This window comes from Mchenga conophoros, linkage group LG20 (genome assembly GCF_057382185.1).
Source record: "Mchenga conophoros isolate Kocher_MC1m ecotype Shallow Benthic linkage group LG20, M_conophoros_male_GT1.1, whole genome shotgun sequence".
Classification (NCBI taxonomy): domain Eukaryota; kingdom Metazoa; phylum Chordata; class Actinopteri; order Cichliformes; family Cichlidae; genus Mchenga; species Mchenga conophoros.
Window position 1 is genome coordinate 25,070,797 of NC_140545.1, and position 26,495 is coordinate 25,097,291.

At 39.9% G+C, this 26,495-nt stretch overlaps 1 protein-coding gene across 1 annotated transcript; it reads left to right on the forward strand.

Annotated features, from left to right (window-relative positions):
- Nucleotides 1-14: 14 nt before the first annotated feature.
- dcaf1 (ddb1 and cul4 associated factor 1) lies at nucleotides 15-26,495 on the forward strand. The gene is made up of 25 exons (XM_085259258.1): nucleotides 15-295; nucleotides 6,590-6,710; nucleotides 7,624-7,700; nucleotides 7,790-7,863; nucleotides 7,962-8,075; nucleotides 9,290-9,427; nucleotides 9,598-10,194; nucleotides 10,714-10,815; nucleotides 10,906-11,064; nucleotides 11,324-11,503; nucleotides 11,658-11,867; nucleotides 11,980-12,149; nucleotides 12,266-12,390; nucleotides 12,748-12,983; nucleotides 15,671-16,755; nucleotides 16,860-17,058; nucleotides 18,172-18,254; nucleotides 18,683-18,767; nucleotides 18,850-19,083; nucleotides 19,528-19,621; nucleotides 20,119-20,223; nucleotides 20,403-20,476; nucleotides 20,568-20,663; nucleotides 20,770-21,067; nucleotides 23,647-26,495. Exons 2-25 carry the CDS (start codon nucleotides 6,598-6,600, stop codon nucleotides 23,700-23,702), a joined length of 4,704 nt encoding a protein of 1,567 aa, XP_085115384.1. The 5' UTR covers nucleotides 15-295; nucleotides 6,590-6,597; the 3' UTR covers nucleotides 23,703-26,495.

Sequence of the window (26,495 nt, forward strand, 5' to 3'; positions counted from 1 at the left end):
ATTTGTTTTGAAAAATGAAGCTCTGATTAAAAATATTTCGTAATGTTTTGCTGCGTGGTTGATTTCGTCATTACTAGTCGCCGGTCGCTGGTAAAATGACGCGCAGAACGTGTTCGCCATAATGATAATAAACCGCCAACACAAGGCTGCAATAAAGCAAATTAAGCTGAGGCTGTGAGTCAGTGATCGATGCATTGATAAGCAGTTATCGGCTATTTAAGTCTGGACTAATACAAGTGGATGCGAGTCGTTGTGAAATTGAGAAAAACGAGCAAGAACTGAGCGGAACAACAAGGTAAAGTTAGCATGCTAGCTAACTATCCAGGTTCACGTCTAGCTTCTTCCTTAGTGCTGTGTTACATGTGCAGGAAGGTGTTGTCGTAATCTAAAATGACAGGTTTTGCATTTCTGGACAGTTCGTCCTTACTGCAAGCTGTAGTACTGGAAGAGAAGAGTGGCTACTTTAGTGTGCTAAGTACATTAGCTTCCTTGTTTAACAGCTAGCCAAACATCGCAACAGGCAGTAGATGTGAGTTTGCTGCTGTCTGTTTCAGTTAAGGTGAAGTGCGTGTAGGAAAACAAGGAAAGCATTTGAGTTTAAATGTGTTTCAAAAAGAACAGAAAATATTTTTAGCAAACACTGACTTAAACAGAAATTTGACAGTTGCGGCAGTCCCTGGAGGACTGCTGCAGCTGCACGCTCAGCTGTGAAAAAGCAACGGAGCGAGTCAGCGTGCTTTGTTCTCCCGACTGGAGCCAAACAACCTTCAGACTAAGCCAACCGAAGTTCTCGTATGCTCCCCTTTAATAATGCCGTGGTGTTGTTTTTATTTTTAAACGATTATTAGCTACGGATAGTGGCAGCACACGAGTGTGGGCTAAGCTGTAAAAAGTGCACAAATAAATAAATTCTTTCAGTGATCCTAAATTATTAACTGGGCAGATGAGGTAAATGCCTAATTGCACCAAAACTCTAAGGTCCCCCAACGCAAGTTTGTACCATGTTATTTTGCCTACGTAATCCCTTAAATTGCAATTTTGTTGTACTACTTCTGACCTATAAGTCATTTAAGCAAAACAAAAAACCCTACTAAACAAAGAACCAATTTTAATTTGTGTCTTTAGCCACTTTATTACTGGAAACCTGTTGTCATTTGTTGCATTGTCTTTGGTCAAATTTTTGATCACCAAAGATAAGTGTGGCAGGCATAAAATAGTATTTTTGTACCAAAAAGGAAATGACTGTTAGTGGAAAACTGGTATCTCGTATCCTTAAGAGAGAAAAATTACAACAACAAAAAAGTACAATTGGAGGAGAAAAGAAGTGGGAGGTTTAAAAGTATTTGCATCAAACGAACAATATCTGAAAGTCATTCCTTGAAGAAATGTGGGGGGGATTAAGCAAAGACTTGGATAAACTGGATGGCTCGATGCATCTGCTGTTCGCTGATACTTCAGAAATGGTCTGAGTAGAAAGGTGGCTCTCAAGAAGCTCTGCTTAAGGAAAATGGGAAGACATGGCTGAGATATGCGAAAATACACAAGAACTGGACTGAAAATCAGTGGCAACAGGTCTTATGAATCGAAGGGCATTTTCACAACCATAGGTTGCTTTTTCTGGTCTTGATAAGTTGTAGCTTTCCCTGTGATTTGGTTATCTGATTTTTTTTTTTTTTTTTTTTTTTGGGGGGGGGGTTCACACAGCAAGCAAACCAAAATGCATCACAACAATCCACATGCGAATTTTCAGGCTGCTCATTGGCCAGATGTGTCTGGGGAGGGGCAACAAAAGTAAAGCAGGAAGAAGGTGTTGTATTCTGGGCTATTGGAGAACATGGAGAATTTGCGTTCATTTCATGGCTAGTTGCTAACCCCCACAGAGCATTGCACAGCTGTAGTATCTTGCTGCATTCAGAAAACAAAGTATACATAACTACGAGAAGTTCTGTAACGCAGACTTACAACTAGAGCTGGGCGATATAAGATTTTTTCATATCACGATATGTTTTTTTCATTTCAGGCGATAACGATATCTATCACGATATAAGCCAAATAACTATATTTGTAAGATTTAAATGTGCCGTTGCTCACAAGTAAAATGTGAAATAATCAGCAGCTTGTTTTTATTTAAATATTTATTTCCCATAATAAGTTCAACAGGGTAGATGTACTTAAGGAACATGAGACTTTTTTAGATAAATAAAGGCAAATATTGCAAACTACAGAAAAGGCAGCCGCTAAAGCGTTTAAGTTTCAAAATAGAACAAACAAAACAGACTAAATTGTCAATTCCACTTAGAAACAAAATATTAATTCTAAAAATAAATCTTAGTTTGTTTTACAGAAGAACAGACAAAATTGACTAACGTTTGTCAATATCAAATAAACTGAGAACTAAAAGGAAATTCTCAATCTCTCCTTGTATAGCTTAGCTTTTCAAACAGTTTTAACAGTTACTTTAGTCTGACAAAAGCCAAATGACGAATTAGCGCTTCCAGTCAGAGACTGAGGCTACGTCCACACGTACACGGGTATTTTTGAAAACTGAGATTTTCCGTTTTCGTTTTAAAAAATAATCCTGTCCACACATAAAGGGGGAAATGAAGGAAAACGCTGCTATGAACATGCCAAAGCAGCAGGTGGAGCTAGATTCCTAACCGTGCAGAAATGTTGGCCAATCAGAAGTCTAGAAGCCTCGGTGGGAAAAAGTAAACAAAGCTGGGGCATAGAAGCAGAACCGAGTCGTATGTGTGGAGGGACAGTAACTGTGTGTGTATGTAAGCATTTAAACACTGCAGAGTAGAATTAACAGTAACAGTATTGTAGAAATTCATTTCACCGAAACAATAACGTGGCGCACAGTGTGACGTCAAAAAATGCGCACACCTTTGACGCTGCGTTTTCTCCGTTTTTCTAGTCCACACATAAATGCAAAAACGGAGTTTTTAAAAATCTTCGTTTTCAGTGACCAAAAACGCCGTTTACGTGTGGACGAAAGGTACAAACGCATAGAAAAATCTGCGTTTTCAAAAATACCGGTACGTGTGGACGTAGCGCATGCACCAGTTTATTGTATTTCCAGACTTGCTTTCGGCACAATTTACAGCGCACGCTACTCTGTTTTTTGTCAGACTTGAAATAGCCGAAATAGCCGAAATACCTTCACACTACGGAACTTCTATGGCTCTTCCGTTCGACAATCTCTCCGGCATTGGAACCATCATCTGTTTTCTCTTCGGTAACCTTCGGTCACGCTCGGTTGATTTCTCTAGTCGGCTCACTCTTTTCCAGAGGTGGGACCAAGTCATTGTTTTGCAAGTCTCAAGTCTTTATCCTCAAGTCTCAAGTCAAGTCTCAAGTAATGTCAGGCAAGTCAGAGTCGAGTCTCAAGTCACTGGTGTAAAAGTCCGAGTCAAGTCACAAGTCTGAAACTTTGAATTTCAAGTCCTTTCGAGTCTTTAAAAAAAACAAACGAAAAAATAATGTTGCAGTTATGCTAAATGTAAATATTAGACCATGTAATTTTAAAATCTGTGTTTTTCTCAACACATGACAAAATAGTGAACTTAGAAAATATACACAAATTGTGAAATTGCACCTCTTTAAAATGCAGCTCAATTAAACTTAGCTCCAAGAATAATTTTCACCGACAGTTCTGAGATAAGCTGCATGTTATTCTTGGATGCGGTTGTAGGACCGGCTTTAAAACCGCATGACAAAAATATCATACACATTAAAAAAAAAACTGTATCACCAACGTAGCCTGGACAACATTTGCTAGTTAGATGAAGTCAGCTATCTCATCTTAGCATATTTATATGCATATTTATAATCATACGCTTCTTGGAGTGAGTGCATACACTCATGAAGTTTAGTAACTTCAGGTCACTGCAACAAGCCCAGGTACAGTTTACCGACGGATGGGTGCAGGACCTTGAAATGCACCGTGTAGAAAGTAAAGACCATCGTACGTATCATAAGTTTACCAGTCTCACAAATCGTCATCATAAATACACATTCATTAACCGTTTATTAATAGGACCTTTGAGCTCAACGGTAATTAATTAGTAGTGGAAATAATTTCTGGTAGCATCACAGAAATGTAGCAGTGACAATAATATTGTATGCTGTAATCGTACTGGACAATTAGTGATACAAAAAACCTGTTTTATCCTGTGAATAAAAGTATATGTTTTTGTCAATGTACCATAATAACAGAAGCGAAACGCAATATTGTGTCAGGACAATTCACTATTTATGCACAATAAATAAAGGAGCATAGCGCGACAATTTCTGTTCAGCGCCAGACTTACTTGTAACCTATATCACCAATTATGTTAAGAAAAATGACGCATTAACTACAACAGCAGACTGACCTTCGTGTAAATGCTTGGAGCAGACTAACCTGTGAGCTGGAGTGTTCTAGGACGTTATATTTGATCTTTGAATGGCTGCAATCCAGGCCATCCATCGCGTCTTTGTTACTTCGGAAACATGGCTCGAACAATTTCTCTTCAACGACGTAATCCGATAACAACCGATCTCTTTACCCGTCGGCTTCCCGTGGCTGTCATGCGACCGGCTATTGCAGTTAATAATACAACAGCTTCTTGACATTTTTGTGTTTCTTTTTATCGCTGTGATTTCAATTGAAAGCCTGCGTGCGCTAGTACCGCTTGCCACGAGTTCCCAGAATCCTTTGCGGTTCTACCCGTGAATGACGTCACATTTTCAATCTCTATATAATATGCATGTTAAATTTTATATTTGGGGTAAAATATCAAGTCTTTTCAAGTAAACCGGTTCAAGTCCAAGTCAAGTCACAAGTCTTAGAACATTTTTTCAAGTCAAGTCTAAAGTCATAAAATTAATGACTCGAGTCTGACTCGAGTCCAAGTCATGTGACTTGGACTCGACTTGGACTCTTTTCCTTAATTACCCAGGCGGTAGGGTGGCTGGCTGCTTCCCAAACAAATACACATGTGCGGCTTGGCACTTGTGCTGTACGTAACAAGTCACGTGACGTAACGCTGCGGCGGTGATTGGTTTGGCTCTGCGCTACGTAATTTGGATTGGCTGTTCTTTTTTTCTTTTTCTTTTTAAGAGGACAAGAGCGGCGAGGTCTAGTTTAATTTTTCTATCGAGAAAAAGTTATATCGCGATACATATCGTTATCGTTCTATCGCCCAGCTCTACTTACAACATACACCTGGTAGTTAGGATCGGATCAGGTTCACACTTTAAACAAACCACTCTAGAGTTCATCTGGAACCGCACTGAGACCTTTTGGAGTAGGTGGTTTTGTTTCGGCCTGCACCCATGTGCAATTACTGCACAAACAAACCAGTGTGAGATCTAAATTGACTAAACACTGCAGGTGGGAAGCACCCTAAATTTGAAATTTAAGGTTCAAATCATCATCAGTATTTATAGAGGAGGTCAGGAGAGGGGTACAACAGTGAGTGTCTACAGTCATCTGTAAAACACGGTGGAGGCTCTGTCATGGTTTGAGACTGCATTTCAGTCAGTGGTGTTGGAGATCAAAATTAATTGTATTATGAAATCAGAAAAACTACTCAGATTATGATCCACTATGCAATGCAATCTGGAAAGCACCTGTGAGGCAGTGGCTTCATTTTTCAGCATAACAATGCAGTAAAAGCATACCTGGATAGTGTTCCTGTGTGTGTTGGTTTTTCTGTTGTTGTTTTGTTTTGTTCTTTCTCCCTATCAGTCATCGGTTGGCTTACACAGAGCCTGGACCTCAATATCACTGAAGCAGTATGTAGCCTTCCTGATCAGTCTTGATAGAGAAGCAAACAAAAGACATCCAGCGTCCAAAGATGAGCTTTGAATGTCTTTAAAGAAGCCTGGAGAATATTCCTGAAGACTTGCAATTAAAGAAATTACAGGAAAGCTTGCATAAGAGAGTTCAGACTGTGCAGAAGAATAAAGAGTCATAAAAATATTGATTTTCAATCTTATTAGAATTGTTTAAAAAAAAAAGAGAGAGAGAGCGAGAGAGAGACGTCCAGCTTTAAATTTATGCCTTGAACTTATATTTTGTTGAAAAGTTGTCATAACTGGTTGGTGCAAAAACTGACTTGTAAAACCTCCAGCCAATGTCATATTATGTTTTCAGAAAAACTGCAAGGCTCTCACCAACAATTGTCATTCTAGGTACATTCAATAGTTTTTTGTGTATATGAAGTTTGTGAAATGGAGAAATATATGCCCTTTATTTTTTCTTTCTTCTGGTGAGCAAAATGAAGTGTATTTATCACTTGTTTGCTTTTGACTGCTGGTGAAACAAAACAAGACATTTTCTATTTCTTGTGACAGAAAATTGTTAAAACTATCAAATATTCAGATTTGAGAAGCTGGTACCACAAAATTTGAGGAAGCTTTGAATTTTAAAAATAACAAGGTGATTAAAAGAAGGTTCTTTCCGTATCTTTTTAAGTCTAAAATTGTGTTTTTTCTGGGCTGTCGGAAAAATGTTAAAACTGACATAAGTAGCATGACACGTGGCTTCTTAAGAGGCTAATCCAGACATGATGTTAAGTGCATTTTTGTGCTGTGCTAACAGGCTGTGCTATGGCATCGGCATCTGCCAGTGTGGACTCCAAGGCAGAGCTGACTTCTCTACTTGAACAATGGGAGAGAGAGCAACAGGGCAACACGCAGGACCTGGTCAACATCCTCACCAAGTAAGCTTTGCATATTGTTTATGTTGGTGGCACCCAGCCTTTGTAATGATCCCAGAGGCCTTTGTTGAAACCACCTGTGATGTCTCAAATTAAATTCTAATTCAAAATACTTCAGATAAGGTTTTAAGTCCTCATTGTGGTATTGAAGAGTCAGTGTGGCAAATTGTGTACATTTGTACTAGCATGCAGAGGCAGAACTGACTGTGTGTAATTTCCCATTACCTCCTGATACTTACTCAATTTAGTCTTCATTCTCAGACTTCTGTTGTTTATCCCACATGTAGCTGCAGTCATTTATTTTTACTTTGAGCTAGCTTTTTACTAGTTCAACAAACCTTATACTTTCACTTTATTCTTAATGTTATCCTTTTTAACTGTTTATTTGTTGCTTTTGGCTAAATGGTTAGACTTTTTTGGTTTTTGGTATCTAGATTTTTGATTCAAGCTCCTTTTTTCACATGAAGTTGTAATTTTCTTAAAAAAAACAACAAAGTTCAAGTGTAGTTGTACTGAATTAGTTTTGAATGATTGACACAAAATAATACTTATTTATTGTATACTGGTACTTTGTGCCACCCTCACTGTTTAAGAGCATCCTCCCTTTAGGCCAGCTTATTTCTTCAGAAGTAAGGATTGCACACACCCAGAGCAGTGTGCATGAGGTCATCATATTGTCAATTGCACTGACATCATACAAATCCCAGAGCAGAAAGAACTCACAGGGAATACTTACATGGTGACCTCTTATTTAAAACTTTGGCCATGTTTAATAGAAATCTCAACCATTGTAACGGATAGAAATGGCAAAGAAAGAGCAGCTGGCCTCACAAAGGACTGTTTTATGCAGTGTAATTAGGATGATTTGAGGGTTAGTTAAAAAGAGTTAAACGTGCTCATGCGCTGTAATTTTCAGAATCTCAGAGCTTGTTGAGAAGGAGACAGAGGAGTACCACAAAGCAGATCCTGACCCTTTTGATGATCGACATCCTGGTATGACAAACACGGCGACCATAGAATTGCAAGTCTACTGCTGATTTTAAGTGTAATTTATGTTTTCACATTTTCCTTTTTGCCATTAGGGAGAGCTGATCCAGAATGCATGTTAGGGCACCTCCTCAAGATCCTGTTCAAGAATGATGACTTTATGAACGCAGTAAGATTATTGGATGGATTTGAGAACGTTACCTTTAAAATAATGGGCATTTTTAGCAGCTCACTCAGAAGATAATTAATCTTTATTTCCCTTTGTAGCTTGTGAACAGCTACGTGATGACCAGCAGAGAATTTTCCCTTAATGCCGCAGCTTGTCGCCTGCTGCAAAACATCATGCCTGGATTGGAGACAGCTGTGGTGTTTCAAGAAAAAGTATGTTACTCCTGACTTCATTATGAGATAACTGTGAGATTTAGTCTTCAAGTTTTCTGGTTGGAAGAAAATGGAAGACACAATATTTCAACTATTGTTATAGCCTGTAACACATTTTTGGAGTTTTGAAGATGTGTGTCTTAATCAGGTGTTTTCAGCGTTTAAAGGTATGTAAATTGACTCCAACAAAAAGATGTGGTTTCCTTTTGATTTTATTGTGTTTATTTGATTAAATTCATCAAGTCCCAATTTAAGAAACACCGTGACTGTAGTATATTAAACAAATTGAGCAATAAATAACAGTACAGGCTGCAACTGAAATTAAGATCTCTTTAAACCTCCTTCAGCAGTAACAGCCACCCTCAGATGTTTCCTGTAGCTGCTTGTGGGACTTGTACCACCACACACACAAACAACTGTCGTTGACTGAACAGCGCTCATCAGGCAATATCACTTCCTCTCAGCGTGCTTATTTAAGCCATTCCAAAACAAACCAAAAGCTCTTTCTTCTTTTGAACTGCTCTGTTTATTTGCTTGGCTGCTTTCGATCTATGACTTGTTGCATCATAGATCATCTTGTAAGCATCAGATAACGGACTGCTGCCCTTCCACTTCCCTGTAAACATTTCACAATGCAAATTTGCAACCAGAACCTGAAAAATCAAAGAAGGCCCAAATGGCGATGTCTCTTTCACTATGCTTTGATGTTTTTGAGTTTCAAACATCAGGTAGTTTTTACTTCTGGTCTGTTTGGTCACAAAGTAAGATTCATTTCTTTGAGGCGGTGATACTGACTGACAGAGCACTCCATCACTTTTAAAAACACTGTCTAAAGAAGTCAGTTTTGTTTGTTGTGTCACAGTCCAGTCTACAAGTTAAAATTTAACTGCAGCGCTGTATTATTTGACCCATGAAGATAAATGTCATACTGCTTCTCAAAACACAAGACCTTAAAGCTTTATTTTAAAAAGGGAATCCACATTCACTATGGGGGGGGGGAAGAAAAAAAAAGTACAAAACTAGTGACGTCCTTGGTGTGCGGATCCTTGGTCAGGTTAAAAAGTTAAATTACATCTGTACAAATCATGTGAATTTTTTTTTTTTGAAAGTCATGCATTCTTATTTGAGCAAAGAAAAATAAGAGCCACCTTTTGATGAAATTTGGTACTCTGTGTCTGCATGTGCTTCATCACTCCTGTGTTTGCTCTTCTTAGGAGGGCATAGTTGAAAGACTCTTTAAGTGGGCTCAGGAGGCCGAGCAGCCCCTCAGAATCTATGCCACAGGCTTGCTGGCAGGTGCCATGGAGAATCAAGACATTGCAGCAAACTACAGAGAGGAGAACTCTGTTTTGGTCAGTGGAGGTTTCTACTCTCTTATGTATCAGGTTGCATTAACAGGGTAATGGCATGCAATGATGAGACAAGTAAATACAACAGGTGATTTAAAAATGTTTTCCAGCAGTTTGATTAGAACCAGTAGGTGGTGTAAAGCAGCTTGCTTTTTCTTCTTTACTTTTGACAGGTGCCTTTGATGCTGCATCGGTTGCGTGAGCTTCAGAATAAAGATGCTGAGAACAAAAGGGATATCAAGCGGCCCAGCCCCAGGAAGACACTGAGCGAGCCTTTGTTACCTCTGGATGAGGAGACGGTTGACGGAGGCTTTGAAGAGAAGCCATTCACACCTGGGAAAAATGGAGCCGAAAAGGAGGGGACGGGACAGCCGGAAGATGGTGAAATTTCCTTCTCAACTATGGAGCCTGAAAACGAGCTTTCGTTCCGTCTTAACTCCCCTCACAAGACCAGCAGCCGTGCCAACTCGGCTGTGAAAACCATGATGAAACCCATGTCTGCTCCGGGATCTTTGGCAAATCAAGGAATGTCTGATGGCAGCAGTTACCTAAAAAGAAGAGCTGAGAGGGAAAGTGGCAGGACCTCAAAACAGAAGCTAAATTTCTCTTTGCCAGAGCCAGAGAGGAACTTCAGTGAGCTTTCCAACAGCAGCTGGACTGAGATGAGCCCCTGGGTGATTGGTAACAACTATCATCTGTACCCTTTGACCCCAGAGATTGAGCAGAGGTTAATCCTGCAGTATCTCACACCTCTGGGGGAATATCAGGAGGTTGGTCCACTTTTATCAGCCTATAGAGTGCTTAAACTTGCAAAGATCAGCTGAATAATTGATATGGATTGATATTTTTATAATCTGTTAGTTTAAACGACTTCAATGTCCAAATTCAATTAATTTTTTTAATTTAAGGAGTAATATGATAGTGAACATCGGGCATTTTAGACTAGTGTTCTTTGTAGACTGTTGAGGATTATACAAGTTTTAAATAATATTGTTTTAATGCAGCCCTTGTAATATGAGTTTTAATCATTTGTAGTTCATGTGTTTGACTGCGTTTGTGTGTTGGCACATGTTTACCAGCAGATGTCAGTCTTTCATAATTATTATTTTTTTAACTTCTCTTCTGATTATGTTAAAAATGTGTTGTTGTTTTTTAGTTGTTTTTTTTAGGTGTGACCTTATACATTTCAGGTTCATCTAAGAATTAAAAAAAAAAAAACAACCTAGCAGGCAGACCAGGCATTGACAAATTTTTAAAGTACATTCTGTCCCACTCTCTCCTACCTGCAGCTGCTGGCAGTGTTCATGCAGAAGGGAGCTCGGGAGTTGCTGATGCATTACATGGATTTAAAACAGACCAATGATGTGCAGCTCACCTTCGAGGCTCTCAAGGTAAGCAAAGTTTCATGTAGTCGACCTTTCACGGTGCCTGAAGCGCAACAAGGTGCTCAAAAGTCTCCTGTTTTCTTCTCATCCTCACAGTATCTGGCTTCGCTGCTGTTGCACAAGAAGTTTGCTGCGGAGTTTGTTGCTCATGGAGGAGTTCAGAAGTTGCTGGAAATCCCCAGGCCTTCAATGGCAGCTACTGGAGTGTCACTGTGCCTCTACTACCTTGCCTATAACCAGGATGCCATGGAAAGGGTACGGAGAGTCACAGTAATATACAGCAATGGCTATTGTATCCTTATTTTGCTTTAGGTTTATTTTGTGGACTAAGATGAAGTCACTTGTTAAAAATTTGAAATGAGATGACTAACATAATGATACTATGTTAGTGATCTGTAGAAGATGACATAATTCTGTGCCGTCAGTCAAATATAATTTTTTGATTAGAAGCTACACTTAGGTTTAATACTAGTAGCAGTTCATGTTTATGTTCATGTCTTTATCTCTTCTCAAGGTGTGCATGTTGCCTCACTCCATCCTGTCAGATGTAGTTGGCTACACGCTGTGGCTGCTGGAATGTTCACATGCATCCGGCTGTTGCCACGCCACCATGTTCTTCTCCATCTCCTTTTCCTTCCGTGCAGTCTTGGAGCTTTTCGACAGGCAGGACGGCCTCCGACGTCTCGTCAATCTGGTGAGACAAACCAGCAGTCCTCGCTTTAATGTGTAAAAGTAAATATGTTATTTATAGAAAATAACATAATGTGGGTACAGCATTGACTGCCTTTCTTCAAATGTAGAAGATCCTAATTGTGTACTTTCCTATGCTATGAACTGACTGCTTTCAGATTAGCACACTGGAGATCCTGAATCCCGAAGATCAGGGGGCGCTGCTGAGTGATGATGAGATTTTCTCCAGCAGGCAGACAGCCAAGCACACCTGCATGGCGCTGCGCAGGTACTTTGAGGCCCATTTGGCAATCAAGGTGGAGCAGGTGAAGCAATCCCTTCAGCGCACAGAGGGCGGTGCCCCCATTCACTCACAACCGTACTACAAGGTAAGCAGAAGACTTTTTATCTGTTAAACATTTTGAAGTATTTTATGTTGTATTTAGTAATGCATATGTGTTTTGATGAAGTAATCTGTAGTGATGGTGTCTCATTCTTCAGGCTGTCAGCTATAGCCGTGAGCAGGTTGTGGAAATGATGGAGTTTCTGATCGAGCACGGTCCACCGCGACTCTATTGGGAACCAGCAGAGGTCTTTCACAAGCTGTCATGTGTTCAGCTCCTCCTGCAGCTTATATCCATTGCCTGTGACTGGAGGACCTACTATGGCAGGTATTGACATAGCAGTCATTGTTAAAATGCCTTTCATACATATTTTTTCATACATATTCTAGACAGTAGGTTTTATCAGTGCACTCAAAGTGATGGTTATTGTTCTTTCTTTGTAGGAGTGACACTGTGCGCTATGCCCTTGACATCCTGAGTATCCTCACCGTTGTTCCCAAGACTCAGCTGCTGTTATCCGAGGCTGTTGCTGTGCTTGATGAGGGAGGATCCACAGTTTCCACTGTTGGTAAGTTGTTCCATTTTAGTTGACATTCATCTATCAAAGATCAAATACAATTACATTATTATCTTTTAATATTAAAAAGTCTCATTTTACTTGTATATCAGTGGTATTCACTAAATGGTGACACATTCAAACAGCTTTTTATATGGCCATCTGTTCACAGAGCCATTAGAGAATTTCTTGTACAATAAAATCAAATTTATTATCACTACCCACTGAATGCAATAACATGGAGCAGCTCTGTTTTTATTTGTTTATTTTGTGGAACCTTTGCCCAGTCCTTTTGAGATATGGCGTAACTCCAGGTATTCCTTTACAAGGTTTTTAATTTCATCTTTTTGTTTTGTTTTGTTCTCTCAGGGATGAGCATAGTTCTGGCAGTCGCGGAAGGAGAGGTATTTGTGAATGATGCAGAAATTCAGAAGTCAGCACTGCAGGTTGTCATCAACTGCGTTTGCGCTCCAGATAAACGCATGTCCAGCATTGGCAAGTTCATTGCAGGAACTCCCCGTCGTCGCCTTCCACAGCAGACCAAAGCAAACGAAAGTGTGCTCACTAAGATGTGGAATGTAGTGCAGTCGAACAATGGCATCAAGGTAGAATTAACACACAGCACACAAAAAAAATGGGTGGTTTTAATGTTAGAAAGATAATATTGGCTTTTTTTTTTCTTTTTTTTTTTTTAAAGCACTAACAAAAATGGCCTTCTGGCAGATCAAAGTATATCTTATATACTGACAGGAGCTGGAGTGGCAAATGAAACTGATTTATTTGATAGCTTTTATAATGGGTAACACTTAAAGGGTGAACTTCTTAAACCCACAACCACCCACATTTATATACTGATGTACTCCACTGACTTACACACTAAGGATCTTCTGAAACCTGTACCAGTGCAGCTGAAACATTACAGACAGAACTACCTAAATATTGTAACATTTGAATTCAAAGACTGCAAGAAAGATGTGGTGTTTTCTTGTAAACTTAGCTTAAGTTTGCAGCTAAATCTATTGAGGTTGTCCAGGATTTGGCATCGTCTCATGTAAATGATGGTGTATAAAATCACAACCTGCATCTGTTTTCTTCCACTTATCCAATTCAGTGTCGCGGGGGAGCTGGAGCCTATCCCAGCTACTAGAGCAGGGCGATATGGCCAAAAATATTTATCACGATATATATTTGAAAATTTGCGATAACGATATAACTGACGATATAATTGATGCGAGACAAAATACAACTCCACAACATTACTAGTGCAAAAAGACAACCTTCCATTTATTTTCACTTAAACAAGAAGCTGGTTTTTATGTACATTAAAGCTTTATAAAATGTAACAGTGCAAATGCAAATTCCTTGCTGAAAGTTTAACCAAAAGTCATTTCCAGTAGAAATGGGCTGACATATCCTGAGCATAACCATGTATAATATCCACTGAAGTTAAAAAGAGGTGCTTTGCAACATTAAACTGCAGTGTGCAGTATGCATTTTTCGGACCATAAGGTGCACAGGATTATAAGGCACATTAAGCGAAACAAAGCAGTCAGATAAATCAAACTTTATTAAACTCATTCTTCTTGCTTCCTCCACTTCTGTACCATTGATTCATTAATGTTGAATTCTCTGGCAGCTGCTCTGTTCCCATGTTGTTGCAGTATATTAATGACTAACCTCATATTGTGGATGGATTATCTCAGTTGTTCTCCTGACTGAAGTTTGGTCCGTTTACAACATCCTGCCATGCGATTGCATTTGTCTCTAACCATGAAGAACCTTCACGTTAACTTTTATAAGTGGAAAAGTGTTAGTGTTCGTCCTCCAGCTTCACTGTTTATGTTATGCTAACATAGCTGTGTCGCTAGCGATCACGTAGCACATCATTATATACCAGCTAGCCCAACTTCAGTAACCCTACAAACATCACTGCTGTTTAGTTTCCTGTCTTCATTTATGTTGGAAGTGATAGCAGAGCTGTACGTTTGATTTTTTTCAGAAATCTCTCAGTCAGAACATGCAATATCATGCTTAGGTAACTAGCGAAACTAGCGAGCTAACTTCCGCTAGCTTCCTGCTAACTTCTAACTCCGTTAAATGTAATAACTTTTGTTTTCATGGATGCCTGGAAGTTAAACTTTATAGTTACACCTGGTAAAGCAGCAATGCTGATCGTTTTATTAAAGATGAAAGAATTTAGACAGTTTTTAACTCTAAGTGATGCTGCAGTGTTGTTTGACCTGAAGCATACGGAGTTTAGGACCCAGATTACTCCCAGATTTAAGAGCATCTTAGTCCGACAAATATGACAATAACAACGGCTGCTTGCATGTTCTGCAAAAAATGTGCTTTGTTGTGTATCTGACAGACAAACACCAAACCAGTTCCACATCACGGAAGTTGCACCGTTTTTACAAACCAATTCTGGTTCATCTGTTTCACTCAACAATCGGCCATGTGCGTATGAAAACAAAGGCACCGCGCATGCGCGTTTTACTCCCATTCTATCGCGATATTTCATTTTCCTATCGTTGCCTAACATTATACCGGTATTACCGTGAACGGTATAATATGGCCCAGCCCTACCAGCTACCATAGGGCAAGATAGCATAGATCAATCCGGGTTACACCCATGGATAGGCTGCCAGCACGATAACCCAAAAATGAGGCGATGTTCAATTTTCACATTTAAACCATAAATGCATCTGTTAGGAGGCTGAGGGGAAGCACTAGCGGCTAGCAGCACATCTTTTTTGTACAAACATATTTTGTCAAAGTCACCTTGACTTCACAGACAGAATTCAAGTTCAGCAAAGCCAGCTGGATGAGGTGTTCCTCAGCAAAGAATAGTGGGACGGTAGTTTTCTCTTTTTAGTAGGATTTCCATTATGTTTCTTCTCCTGGTCTATGGCTGCGCTACAGTGAGGGTATAATGTAAGGAAGAGATATAAAGTTGTAAATGTGATTCCCTTTAAACCTCTTCAGAAGCTTCTTCTCTCTTTGTGCATTTAAGGTATTGAACAATCCTTAAAAGAAAATGAGGAATGATTTCCAGTTTGGGGAAGGATGTAAGGAAGCATAAAATATGACAATTAAAGCACTATGATAACGAGATCAGCTAAAGCACTGAATAACCTACATTAACATTTACAGTTTTAGTCTGCTGCTGCTTATGCCCTCTGCTTAGACACCATTGTTTTATTCTCCTCAGTTCGGAGCTTTCCTGATCAAGACACTTTCGCTTATGCCCTCAGCCCTTGTTTATAACTTACACTTTGTGTTTGTCCTCTAGGTTCTGCTATCCCTGCTGACAGTGAAGATGCCCATTACAGATGCAGATCAGATCCGAGCTCTGGCCTGTAAAGCTCTGGTGGGTCTGTCTCGCTCCAGCTCTGTCAGACAAATCATCAGCAAGCTGCCGTTGTTCAGCAGCGGACACATCCAGCAGCTCATGAAGGAGCCTGTGCTCCAGGACAAACGCAGCGAACATGTCAAGTTCTGCAAGTTTGCTGCAGAGCTGATCGAAAGAATCTCTGGGAAACCGTTGCTGATTGGTACAGATGTGTCTCTGGCATGGTTGCAAAGGGCCAGTGTGGTTGCTCAGTCCAGGATCACCTTCCCTGAAAAAGAGCTGTTGCTGCTTATTAGGAACCATCTTGTGGCCAAAGGCCTGCATGATACTGCCACCACACTCACCAAGGAGGCAGATCTCCCGATGGCATGTTTGTCTCACTCTTCGCATTCTTCTTCTACCTACCCACCTGTTGCCCCTCCCCCTCCTGCCTCTCCTGTTGCTACTCTGCCTCGCACACCTCGGCTGGCCAACGGTGTTGGATCAAGACTTGGAAGCAACCCCTCTCATTCATCCACTCCAGGATCCAGCCACCCTCAGACACGTCCATCAACTTCACAGCCCAGTGGAATGCCTGCTGCTGCTTCTTCTGCTTTCCCATCAACATCTGTCCCTCACTGTAACAGTGGCTCACCACTGATTGGGCGAATTGTTTTCTCACGTGAGCGGCAAACAGGGTGCAGTACAGTAAGTTGTAAAAGACCTCGGGTGCTGCGGCAGAAGTCTGACCATGGGGCCTTCAGCCAGAGCCCAGCTATGAAGAAACAGTTTGACAGGCATCTGCCGTCTCCTCCTGCATTAGACAGCATTATTACAGAGTACCTGAGGGAACAGCATGCACGCTGTAAAAACCCTGTCGCAACCTGTCCACCGTTTTCCCTCTTCACCCCCCATCAGTGCCCTGAGCCCAAACAGAGACGCCAAGCACCCACCAACTTCACATCCCGACACACGCGGAGAGTCGTATATCCAAAATATGGAGGTGTAGATGGAGGATGCTTTGACAGGCATCTTATTTTTAGCAGGTAAATATCTTTGTTTCATTTTCTGTTTCTGAGGCTCAAGTGCGAGTTAATCGGTCAGCCCCCTCACAACCACTGATGTAATTCCTCATATTTTCTTTGTCCAGGTTCCGTCCCATCTCTGTGTTCAGGGAGGCAGACGAGGATGAAAGTGGATTCATGTGTTGTGCCTTTTCAGCCCGTGAGCGTTTCCTGATGCTCGGAACGTGTACGGGGCAGCTCAAACTCTACAATGTGTTTACAGGCCAGGAGGAAGCCAGCTACAGCTGTCACAGTTCAGCTATCACTCACCTGGAGCCATCACGGGTTAGTAGAGAGAACCACAAGTAAATAAATTAAAAAATATATATATACAATTTAAAATCCACACTGATCATCATATTATGATTAAATTGCGTGCTATTTATTATGGGCTTGAAACATGTGTCATGTTATTATGTTTAACCTACTAGGACCTGGCGTCCACATATGTGGACATCACATTTTGGGTTTTCTAGACTAAAATAGTAAATTTTGCTCTACAAGCGCCTGATATCCACTTACGACAGGGGTGGGCAACTCTAGGCCTCGAGGGCCGGTGTCCTGCAGGTTTTAGATGTGTCCTTGATCCAACACAGCTGATTCAAATGGCTAAATTACCTCCTCAACATGTCTTGTAGTTTTCCAGAAGCCTGGTAATGAACTAATAATTTAATTCAGGTGTGTTGACCCAGGGTGAGATCTAAAACCTGCAGGACACCGGCCCTCGAGGCCTGCAGTTGCCCACCCCTGACTTACGTTATACTGCCACTGTTCTATCAAAATTTAAAGGGAATGTCCTCATATGTGGATCGTATTTTTCTCAGAATCAAAATTAGGTTAAAAAAAAAAAATAAAGATGTTCGTGCAAAACACAATGTTTAGGTTTCTTTAAAAAAAAAGTCAGCAGGAGGCTTGTTTGTATGATGTGTCCTCCAGCTGTTATTGTGACTGCAACACGGAGGACAGAGCAAAGAAAGAAACTGCTGAGGGATTGCAGCCATGCGTCAGCATCTTACAATCCACATGCATCATACTCGTGTTGTACCCAAGGTTGATTAGATCTGTGTCAGACAGTGTGCCTTGCAGTAAACTTACAAAATCTCAGCGTGTAGATGCCTTAAACAAGAGTGATGACAAATCTTCAAAACCTCTACCACTCATACAGTGAGACTAAATGTTTAAAGAAGACATCCTGTCAAGTGTTTAAGTGTTGAAAGTAAACGCATTTGCATTTTCAAGTATTATGTATTTAAAAAAAAAAAAAAAAAAAAAAAATTTTAGAAAGGAGAATGGGATGCAGTTATAATTTTTTTACATCAAGGCTGTTGAAAATTGCTTTTTCTAGAACTGTATTGTTTGAAAACGTGTCTGAAAGAGGATCTCGTCGTGTCTTTTTAGGATGGTTCTCTGCTCTTAACGTCGGCCTCTTGGAGTTACCCGCTGTCTGCACTGTGGGGCATGAAATCGGTGTTCATCATGAAGTAAGCAATGCATTCACAAAACTCTGAAGTCATATTTACCCAGCTACTTTGAAGTGCACATAAAACACATTCCATTAAGTAAAATGCATAATTGAAATATTTGGAGTATGAAATTATTAGAAACTGCTGCCACGTGACTTCTGATTAAGTCTGTCGAGATCTTACTGCCTCTATGTATGTGGTGATCTTTGCCCAGTGGTATAGCAGCTTTAATCTGTCAAAGGAGCCGCCAAAGGGAGTGTGATTTAACTATGCACAATAATGGCCTCTGGGCTGTAGTCTTTCTGGAAAACAAGCATGTGGCTTTATTCATCCGAATAGTTTAACCAATGCAATATTAACCCCGAGATTCTCAACAGTATGAGACTAAAGTGCTCTGCTGACTTTGTTTTTTGCTTAAATGTTAATCATGCTCTCTATTTCTTTAGGCATTCGTTTCTGGGCGACCATTATGTGGAGTTCAGCAAGCTTTCACAAGATCATGTCATCGGGACAAAAGAGCACGTAGCACGTGTACGTATGTTTTCCATAATGCATAAAAACAAAGCATCCAGCAAGAGGGTAAATGTTCATTCTCATTACTTCTCTTCACCAGATATATGATATCCAGACTGGTCAGGTTACTCTAACTCTAAACAACCCAGACCTGGCTAACAACTACAAGAGAAACTGCGCCACCTTCAACCCAACGGACGACCTGGTGCTGAATGACGGTGTGCTGTGGGATGTGCGCACGGCTCAGGCCATCCACAAGTTTGACAAGTTCAACATGAACATCAGTGGAGTGTTTCATCCAAACGGCCTTGAAGTCATCATCAACACAGAAATTGTATCCTTTCATTGTTGGGTTGGTACAACTGCAGTTTTAAAACTTTTACAGTAAATTTGTCATTTTGATCTTTAGACCATTTTATACCTCTCACTGTTGTTCTCCAACAGTGAGGGGAATGTTTTTAAGGATGAGGATATTTAAATATTTATTTGGTAAAATTCTTGTTTTGATGAGTTTGATGGAAAACCAAAAATGCTACCCTTTCTTAATGAACTATTTCAATGGAGAGATAAAGTGAATGCATAATTACAGGTCAAGGAATAGTTGTCAGCAGTGGACTTTCACTGTAAATATAATTACTGTGACTGCTATTGGGAATCGTTTCACTGCTGAGCATAAAATATTTATTCCATTAGGGTTAGGGTTGTCTTGGGAATGGTTATTTATTGTTCTTGTTTCTATACAATTGAGTGTATCGTGGTCTTTAACTGAGACTTTTAGTGGGATCTGCGCACTTTCCACCTCCTCCACACGGTTCCTGCTCTGGACCAGTGCAGAATAGTCTTCAACAACAGCGGCACTGTCATCTATGGAGGTAAATGCAGAATTCACTGCGTGATGGGTAATGTAGCACATTTGGCATCAAGCCTGCAACTCACTTAACAGTCAGTACAAGTGTGTGAAAGGTGTGTTTAGGTAGAAGGTTGGTAAGTGTGAGGTAAAGTGAGCACGTGTGTATTTGGTGAAAGGTGTGAATAGAGCCTGCAGCGGTAGAGTGAGTGAGAGTGTGTGTGTGTGTGTGTGTGTGTGTGTGTGTGTGTGTGTGTGTGTGCGCGTGCATGCTCACGCGCAAACTACTTGATACCACAAAGTCAGTCAGAGCCATATGGACTGAAAGCTCAGTGTTGGACTGGCAACAGAAAGAACCAGCTGGTTCATGCCACCTCACAGGAAGAGCCATGGGCGTGCAGTACTGGCTTTGTCTGTACAGCGAGCGTTTCAACCACTGAGGAGCCAGAACCAAAGCTAACCAGCTTGCTGGGTTCCTTTTATTTACTCTCCATCTCTCCCTGTGGCTTTTGTTTTTTGTAGCAATGCTGCAAGCTGATGATGAAGACGACATGATGGAAATGCAGATGAAAAGTCCATTTGGTTCATCATTCAGGACTTTCAATGCCACAGACTATAAACCCATTGGTGAGGGTTCCTACATTTAACTAGCTCAAATTTCAAATTCATCCTTATAGTTTTATTCATTTAATAATAATCACTGTCACTTTTTATATTCTATATTTTATATTCTGTATTGATGAACGTATATATTTTTAAACCCACTGTAATACTTTCGTTAAACATGTTTCCCCCCCTCTTCTCAGCCACTATTGATGTAAAGAGGAATATATTTGACCTTTGCACAGATACAAAAGACTGCTACCTAGCCGTGATTGAGGTAAATTCCTTTTCATTACATTTTTAATAAAGATTGCGACCATTTTTCCAAAAATACATGAAAATGCTGTTTTGTCCCTCCCCTCCCATAGAACCAAGACTCAGTCAACACTGACACAGTGTGCAGACTGTATGAAGTTGGTCGGCAGAGACTGGCAGAGGAAGAGGAGGAAGACGAGGAGGATCAGGTACTATTTATTTTTTGTTGTTTGTTTTGCTTTGGATGCAACCTCTTTGGTTCCTTTACGCAACACTAAAATTTCTAACAACTGACCTTCTCTGTTTGTGTTGCAGGAGGATGACGATCAAGAGGAAGATGATGACGACGATGAGGATTCGGACGACGATGTTGACACGGATCCCCTCATCGCCGAGCTGGAGAATGAAAACGGCGGAGAGGATGAAGATGACGAAGAGGAAGATGACGGTAACGATGAATTCTCTCCTTCCGATGAAGAAGTAGCGCGTCTCCTCGAAGAGGATGTTGATGCTGCAGATGATGACGACGATGATGACGATGATGATGAGGATGACGACGATAATGACGAGGATGACTCTGATAATGATGATGTCGATCTGGATGGCGATAATGGTGAGCAGAGGGTCTACAGTTTACCTTATTCTTCAGGCTATAGCAATTTTCTTCATTTCATTGACTCCAAACCTGTCTGCTTATAGAAACAGGAAAAAACACGTCCAGCTATAGCAGCATGAAGTTTTTTTTGTTTTGTTTTTTCATTTGAATAGTAACATTTCAGTTGCTCCAGTCAACATGAATGGAGAAAATATTTGTGATGCCAGTACATTTTTCTTTTTCTTTTAACTACAGTGTATTTTAAATTGATTAAGTCTATAAACAGGAGGGACATCTGTTGGTGTGCCAAACTACCTGCTGCCACTATGTTCTGAAACTTGGCCACCTATCAAAGACTGGGTTATATTGGGGGAGTGGTAGTTTGTACAGCCTATTTTCTGAGCTGTTGGTCAGCAGGGGTGTTGTTTGTTTTTTTCCTCCTGAAGAGTGAAGGTGACAGTCATAGACAGAACATGGACACTTTATTAGGTACACTTTGCTCGTACTGCCTTAGTTCTTCATGACATAATTTCAGGAATGGACTGGAAACATTCTGGTCCGTGTGGACACATCATCATGCAGTTGCATTTGTCGACTGCAAACTGTATCAGGGAGGCACTAATTTGGCGTGAGACCTTGTGGATGCAGAGGCTATTTGAGTACAATGCATTCATTGTCATGTTCAAGAATCGAGTTAAGATGATTTTAGTTTTGAGACATGGCGTGTTATCATGCTGGAAGCAGGCATCATAAGATGGGTACACTGTCCCCAAGATAGAGGACCAAGATAGAGGCAGCAGATGGCTGCCCTTCCTTGAGCTGGAGGTTTCTTCCTGATTTTAAAAAGGAATTTTACCTTCCCATGGTCCCCAAGTGCTTGCTCATATAGTGTTGTCTGATTGTTGACGATTTCTGTGTTATTGTTGGGCCTTTACTTAACACTATAAAGCACCTTGAGTCAACTGTTTTGTCATTTGGTGCTCGTGAGGAAAAATACTGAGGTAGGCTGTGAAGTTTAAGACTCTGTACTAAAGGGCCCAAGAAAATATCCTCCATACAGTTACACCACTGAAGTCAGGATGGATATTATCCATGTTTTCATGTTGTTTAGCTCACATTCTGACTCTACTATCTGAGCACACAGTAGTCCTCTGACCTTTGGCACCAACATGGCATTTTCACCCAGATTTTTAGGGTTAACTGCAGCTGAATATTTTTCCTCTTTGTGAGGAAAATGCCAGTAAAATACAATTTCTGAAATATATTTACAATAAGTCACTCATGCCACAACTATGCTACATTCAAAGTCCATTAAAATCACCTTTTTGCCTCATTCTGATGCTCAGTTTGAAATTTGGCAACTTTGGCACATTGTCAAGTTATCTTGACAATGTGTCTAAATGAACTCTATTGCTGCCATTTGATTTAGACATTTAATTTGCAGTTGAGTAGGTGTATGTAACAAATTGGCCTTTAAGTGTATTAAACACTAGAAAGTGTAATATGAGAAAGCACATAAATTATGCTTGTCCATTAATCAGCACACCTGCCTGTGAGTACAATCACATGATCAGCATTATATTGATTAGTTTCACATGCACATTTTTGTAATTATAACATTAACAAACTAAATGTGTGCCTTTGTATAAACAACTGGGTTAGATAGTAGGGGTGGGGGAAAAAATCAATACTGTGTAGTATCGTGATATTTTGTTTGCTAATAATGTATCGATACAGGGACAGCAGAAATCGATACTTTGTTACAAAAAAAGTTTTTGTGGACTGGAACATGCTCTGACTTGAGAGCATGTTGATCCTTTTTCTGAGCAAGAATCCTGACATTCCTTCACTGTCCAAATGGGTTTAACTTTTTTTGGCAGCAATAAACATGACTGTTTACTTATTTTAATTTAAGACATGTTTTATTTTAATTAAGTTTAAAACTTTTTTATTTAATGTAAAATTATATTTTGTTTTAATTTACTTTCAAATTCTTCTGTTGCTGAAGGGGCTGCATAGTTTTCATAAATTTCATAGTTCAGAATAGCTATAATTGTACCAGATGTTTGCATTCAGTTAAGCTGGACTAGACTGTAATACAAACCGTTCAGTTTGTCAACAATAAAACTGACTGAAATGAGAGACTGAGTGTGAGACTTTGATATTAGATAAAAAAATTGCAATAATATCGTATCGTGGGATGTATGGTGATTCCCACCTCTATTAGATAGATGAGAATTATTGGAATGTAACCTAGAAGCATCTTTTAATAAATACAGCTCTGATGTCATGTAAATGATGCAGCACAACTGTTTGGTCAAATTTCTGTTTTCATGCCTGTCTGGTCATCCCTTCCCCCCCCCCCCCCCCCCCAGTGGAATTTAAAAAAAAAAAAAAAAAAAAATGCTGTCTTGGTTTATTCCAGACGTTGAGACGCACAGAAGAAAAATCAGAGTGGACTTAAAGCTCCTTAACATTATTCCAAAGCTGCTTTGTTTTTGCCGTTTTAGCAGTTTCATCCTTCACCCAATGACCTATTCAGCACAAAATCTCACTTTCCCCATTTCTAAATCTGTATTTGTCTATCACACAAACAGACAGCTCTGACAACTCTGACCTTGAGGATGACATCATCTTGTCCCTGAACGAATGAGAAGCCATCTGCATCGGGAATAAAGGAAGCCGATGACCCGTCCACTTCTGCCCCGTGGACGATTGGTGCATAACGTGGGTCAAACTTGGAGCCCGGCCTGTTTGAAATGGCAGGTGTCTGCACACTTTGATGAGACTGAGGAGGAACGAGCTCACAGAGATCGAGCGGGAAAATCCATGCGCACAACTTGGCTTAACGTTGGGCATAAATGATTGTATATGATATAGTTTTATTTAAAAAAGGCTTGTAAAATTAAAAAAAAATGGCTGGTGTGAAAATAGGTTAAAAGAAAAGTTTTATATTTTATCACAATGGTTCTTTAAATGAGCCTCTTCATTTGATATTGACTGATTTTCTAAGCCTGTTTGGTCACAGATTAGTCTTTGTAGGAGATGCAGCTTACTTTGCAAGGCTCTGGGTCTGCATTTGTGTAGCTAAGGATACAACGCTCTCTCAAGCTTGTACTTAGCCACGCTGCCTAGAGTAATCACCAAAAGTACTGGAGTATTGAATTTGGCAGCTATTCTGATGCACAAACATGTTGCCACTGGTTCAGAAAGCATTCAAGTACCGCTTCAGGATTTACTTTCACCATACAAACTACACACAGCAGTGCTATTAGTGAATGTTGCCTCTTGATTTCAATATGTAAATAGAGAAAATTAAATCAGCTTGGTGCTCTAACTAGTGTGGACACTGTACACCTGCTTGCTGTCAGCATGACAGACATTAAAGAGGCCTCTACAGCTTTCCACCATTACACCCCTTCACCGGGTCAACACAAGGATTTGGATTCAGTGGGTGCTTCTTAAGATTACAGGGTTTTGTTTTGTTTCATGCTGGTGGTAACATCACAGGTCCAATCATTCATTATCAGTAAATTGCATTTATTGCAGTGACTTTGGCTCATTAAAGGATGGACATCTGGCTAATTCCTGGAACATTCAGCAAAAAATATTTCAAATTTGTGTTTTCTCTGAGAGAAAGACAGGATCTATGACTGTCAGCCTTGTGAAAACTGATGCCAAGCACATGCACACTTTCAGTGCAGTGCAGACATTTCATGATTTTTGTTTTTTGCCTTGTAATTATTAATTTTTACCTGTTTTCGTTTCCAAAAGGAAACTTGTACGTTGAGTTTCTTGACAGTTTATGTACAACTTGTATGTATCTAAAGTATTTTACTAGAAATAAAGAAAGAAATGAGGGGAAAAAAATTATATCTTTAATAAAATAAAGATTTTTCTTAGATCAGAGGCATCAAACATAAAGCCTGGGGACAGAATTGGCCCGCCGAAGACCCCAATTGGCTCGTTGGACGACTTTGGAAAGGAGGACATAAATTCCGGACTTTTAATTGTATTTTCAGTGTTATAGCTTTTGCTGCCCAATGGCCATTCATACTAAACCAATGTAATTAAATGATAGTCCTGTCATTTTACAAATTGACTTCTTACAGTTTAAGCCCAATGAGTCGTGCTAATAGATTTCTCTAATTTACAGCATTTCTTTATCATGTAGAAAAACAGATTTGTTATTGAAATTGTGCTTTTTTTTTTTTATATTAAAGTATCTCATTGATTAAGTGTGTAGTTACATTTCTGCACACTGAGAAAAATTCACTGATCTGGGCCACATAAGATTGAAGTGGGCTGTATGTGGCCCACGATGTAAAATGACTTTGACATCCCCGTCTTGGATAATGGCTGTCCGGCATAGCAAAGGCATCTTAAACACTGTGAACTTTTACAGTAAGGTAGAAATTTAATTGTTCTTCAAACAAGGAGCCAACAAAGGAAAACTTTGAGCAAATCTTTTAAGAAGAGAGTTTTTACTTTTTATACTTTTACTGTGAAGCAACTGGCTTGCAATTTCAAGATTTAAAAAAGGTGTTTCAAGATGAGAAAACCACTGTGCCATTAATCATGTGTACTATATTATGGATATATCCTGTGCTGTGCCTAATAGCAACAAAGGCACTACATGCTACTACTATTGTAGAATTGTTACTTCTTAATACCACATGAGTAAATACTCTGACAATTACTTTGCATTGTGTAAACAGAATGAATTTCGACATTAGATCAGTGTAATTCTTTCTATAGGGTTGGTGTGATGGAAGGGGATGCTAAAGATGGAGTGAGATTGCCGTGGAGACTAGTGATGTGCGGATCGATACTGAAATATCGATTTCTCCGATACCAGTCATTTATGTTCTAGAATCGATTCTCGCATTAAAATATCGATATTTTAGTAATTTAGGGTAAATTTGTAGTTTATCATTAACAGGAACACAGTGGAAATAACCTATATCCTTCAGATTGTCTACAATTGGAAGGAACTACTTCCTCTTCCACCTTTCATAGTCATGTGCGAAATATGGCTGTATAAATGTGTCGCAGCCCCTTGGCGTGCACACTCACAACAATGGCTGATCGTAAATGGAGTTATGTGCGGACGTGTTTTACATCCACAAACAGCCGAGACGTGGTTTGCGATACATGAATATCCTGAGTATTACTGGATCGGAAAGGAAATCAGTGGTATCGCACATCACTAGTGGAGACCCCTAAGGTTAGCAAATGAAAGAAGTACATGAAGAATATGACCACCTGAATTGTTTTTGGGCTTGTTTACATCTATGACTGACCTAATGTTGCCATTTTATTTCAGGTTCCTCTGTTGAACTCTGTTCTTTTGCAGAATAGGTCTTGCTCTCAATGAGAAGATCATATAAAGATTACAAGAACAATTTAATGATTAAATACTTCCACATTAAAGTTAAACTGGACA

What these genes read in the sequence shown, in the direction of transcription:
- dcaf1 (XM_085259258.1), top strand. Translation starts at nt 6,598, where the DNA reads ATGGCATCGGCATCTGCCAGTGTGGACTCCAAGGCAGAGCTGACTTCT. An exon ending in TCATCATCAACACAGAAATT is followed by an intron (nt 19,084 to 19,527) that starts GTATCCTTTCAT and finishes TGAGACTTTTAG; the next exon opens with TGGGATCTGCGCACTTTCCA. An exon ending in GCTACCTAGCCGTGATTGAG is followed by an intron (nt 20,477 to 20,567) that starts GTAAATTCCTTT and finishes CCCCTCCCATAG; the next exon opens with AACCAAGACTCAGTCAACAC.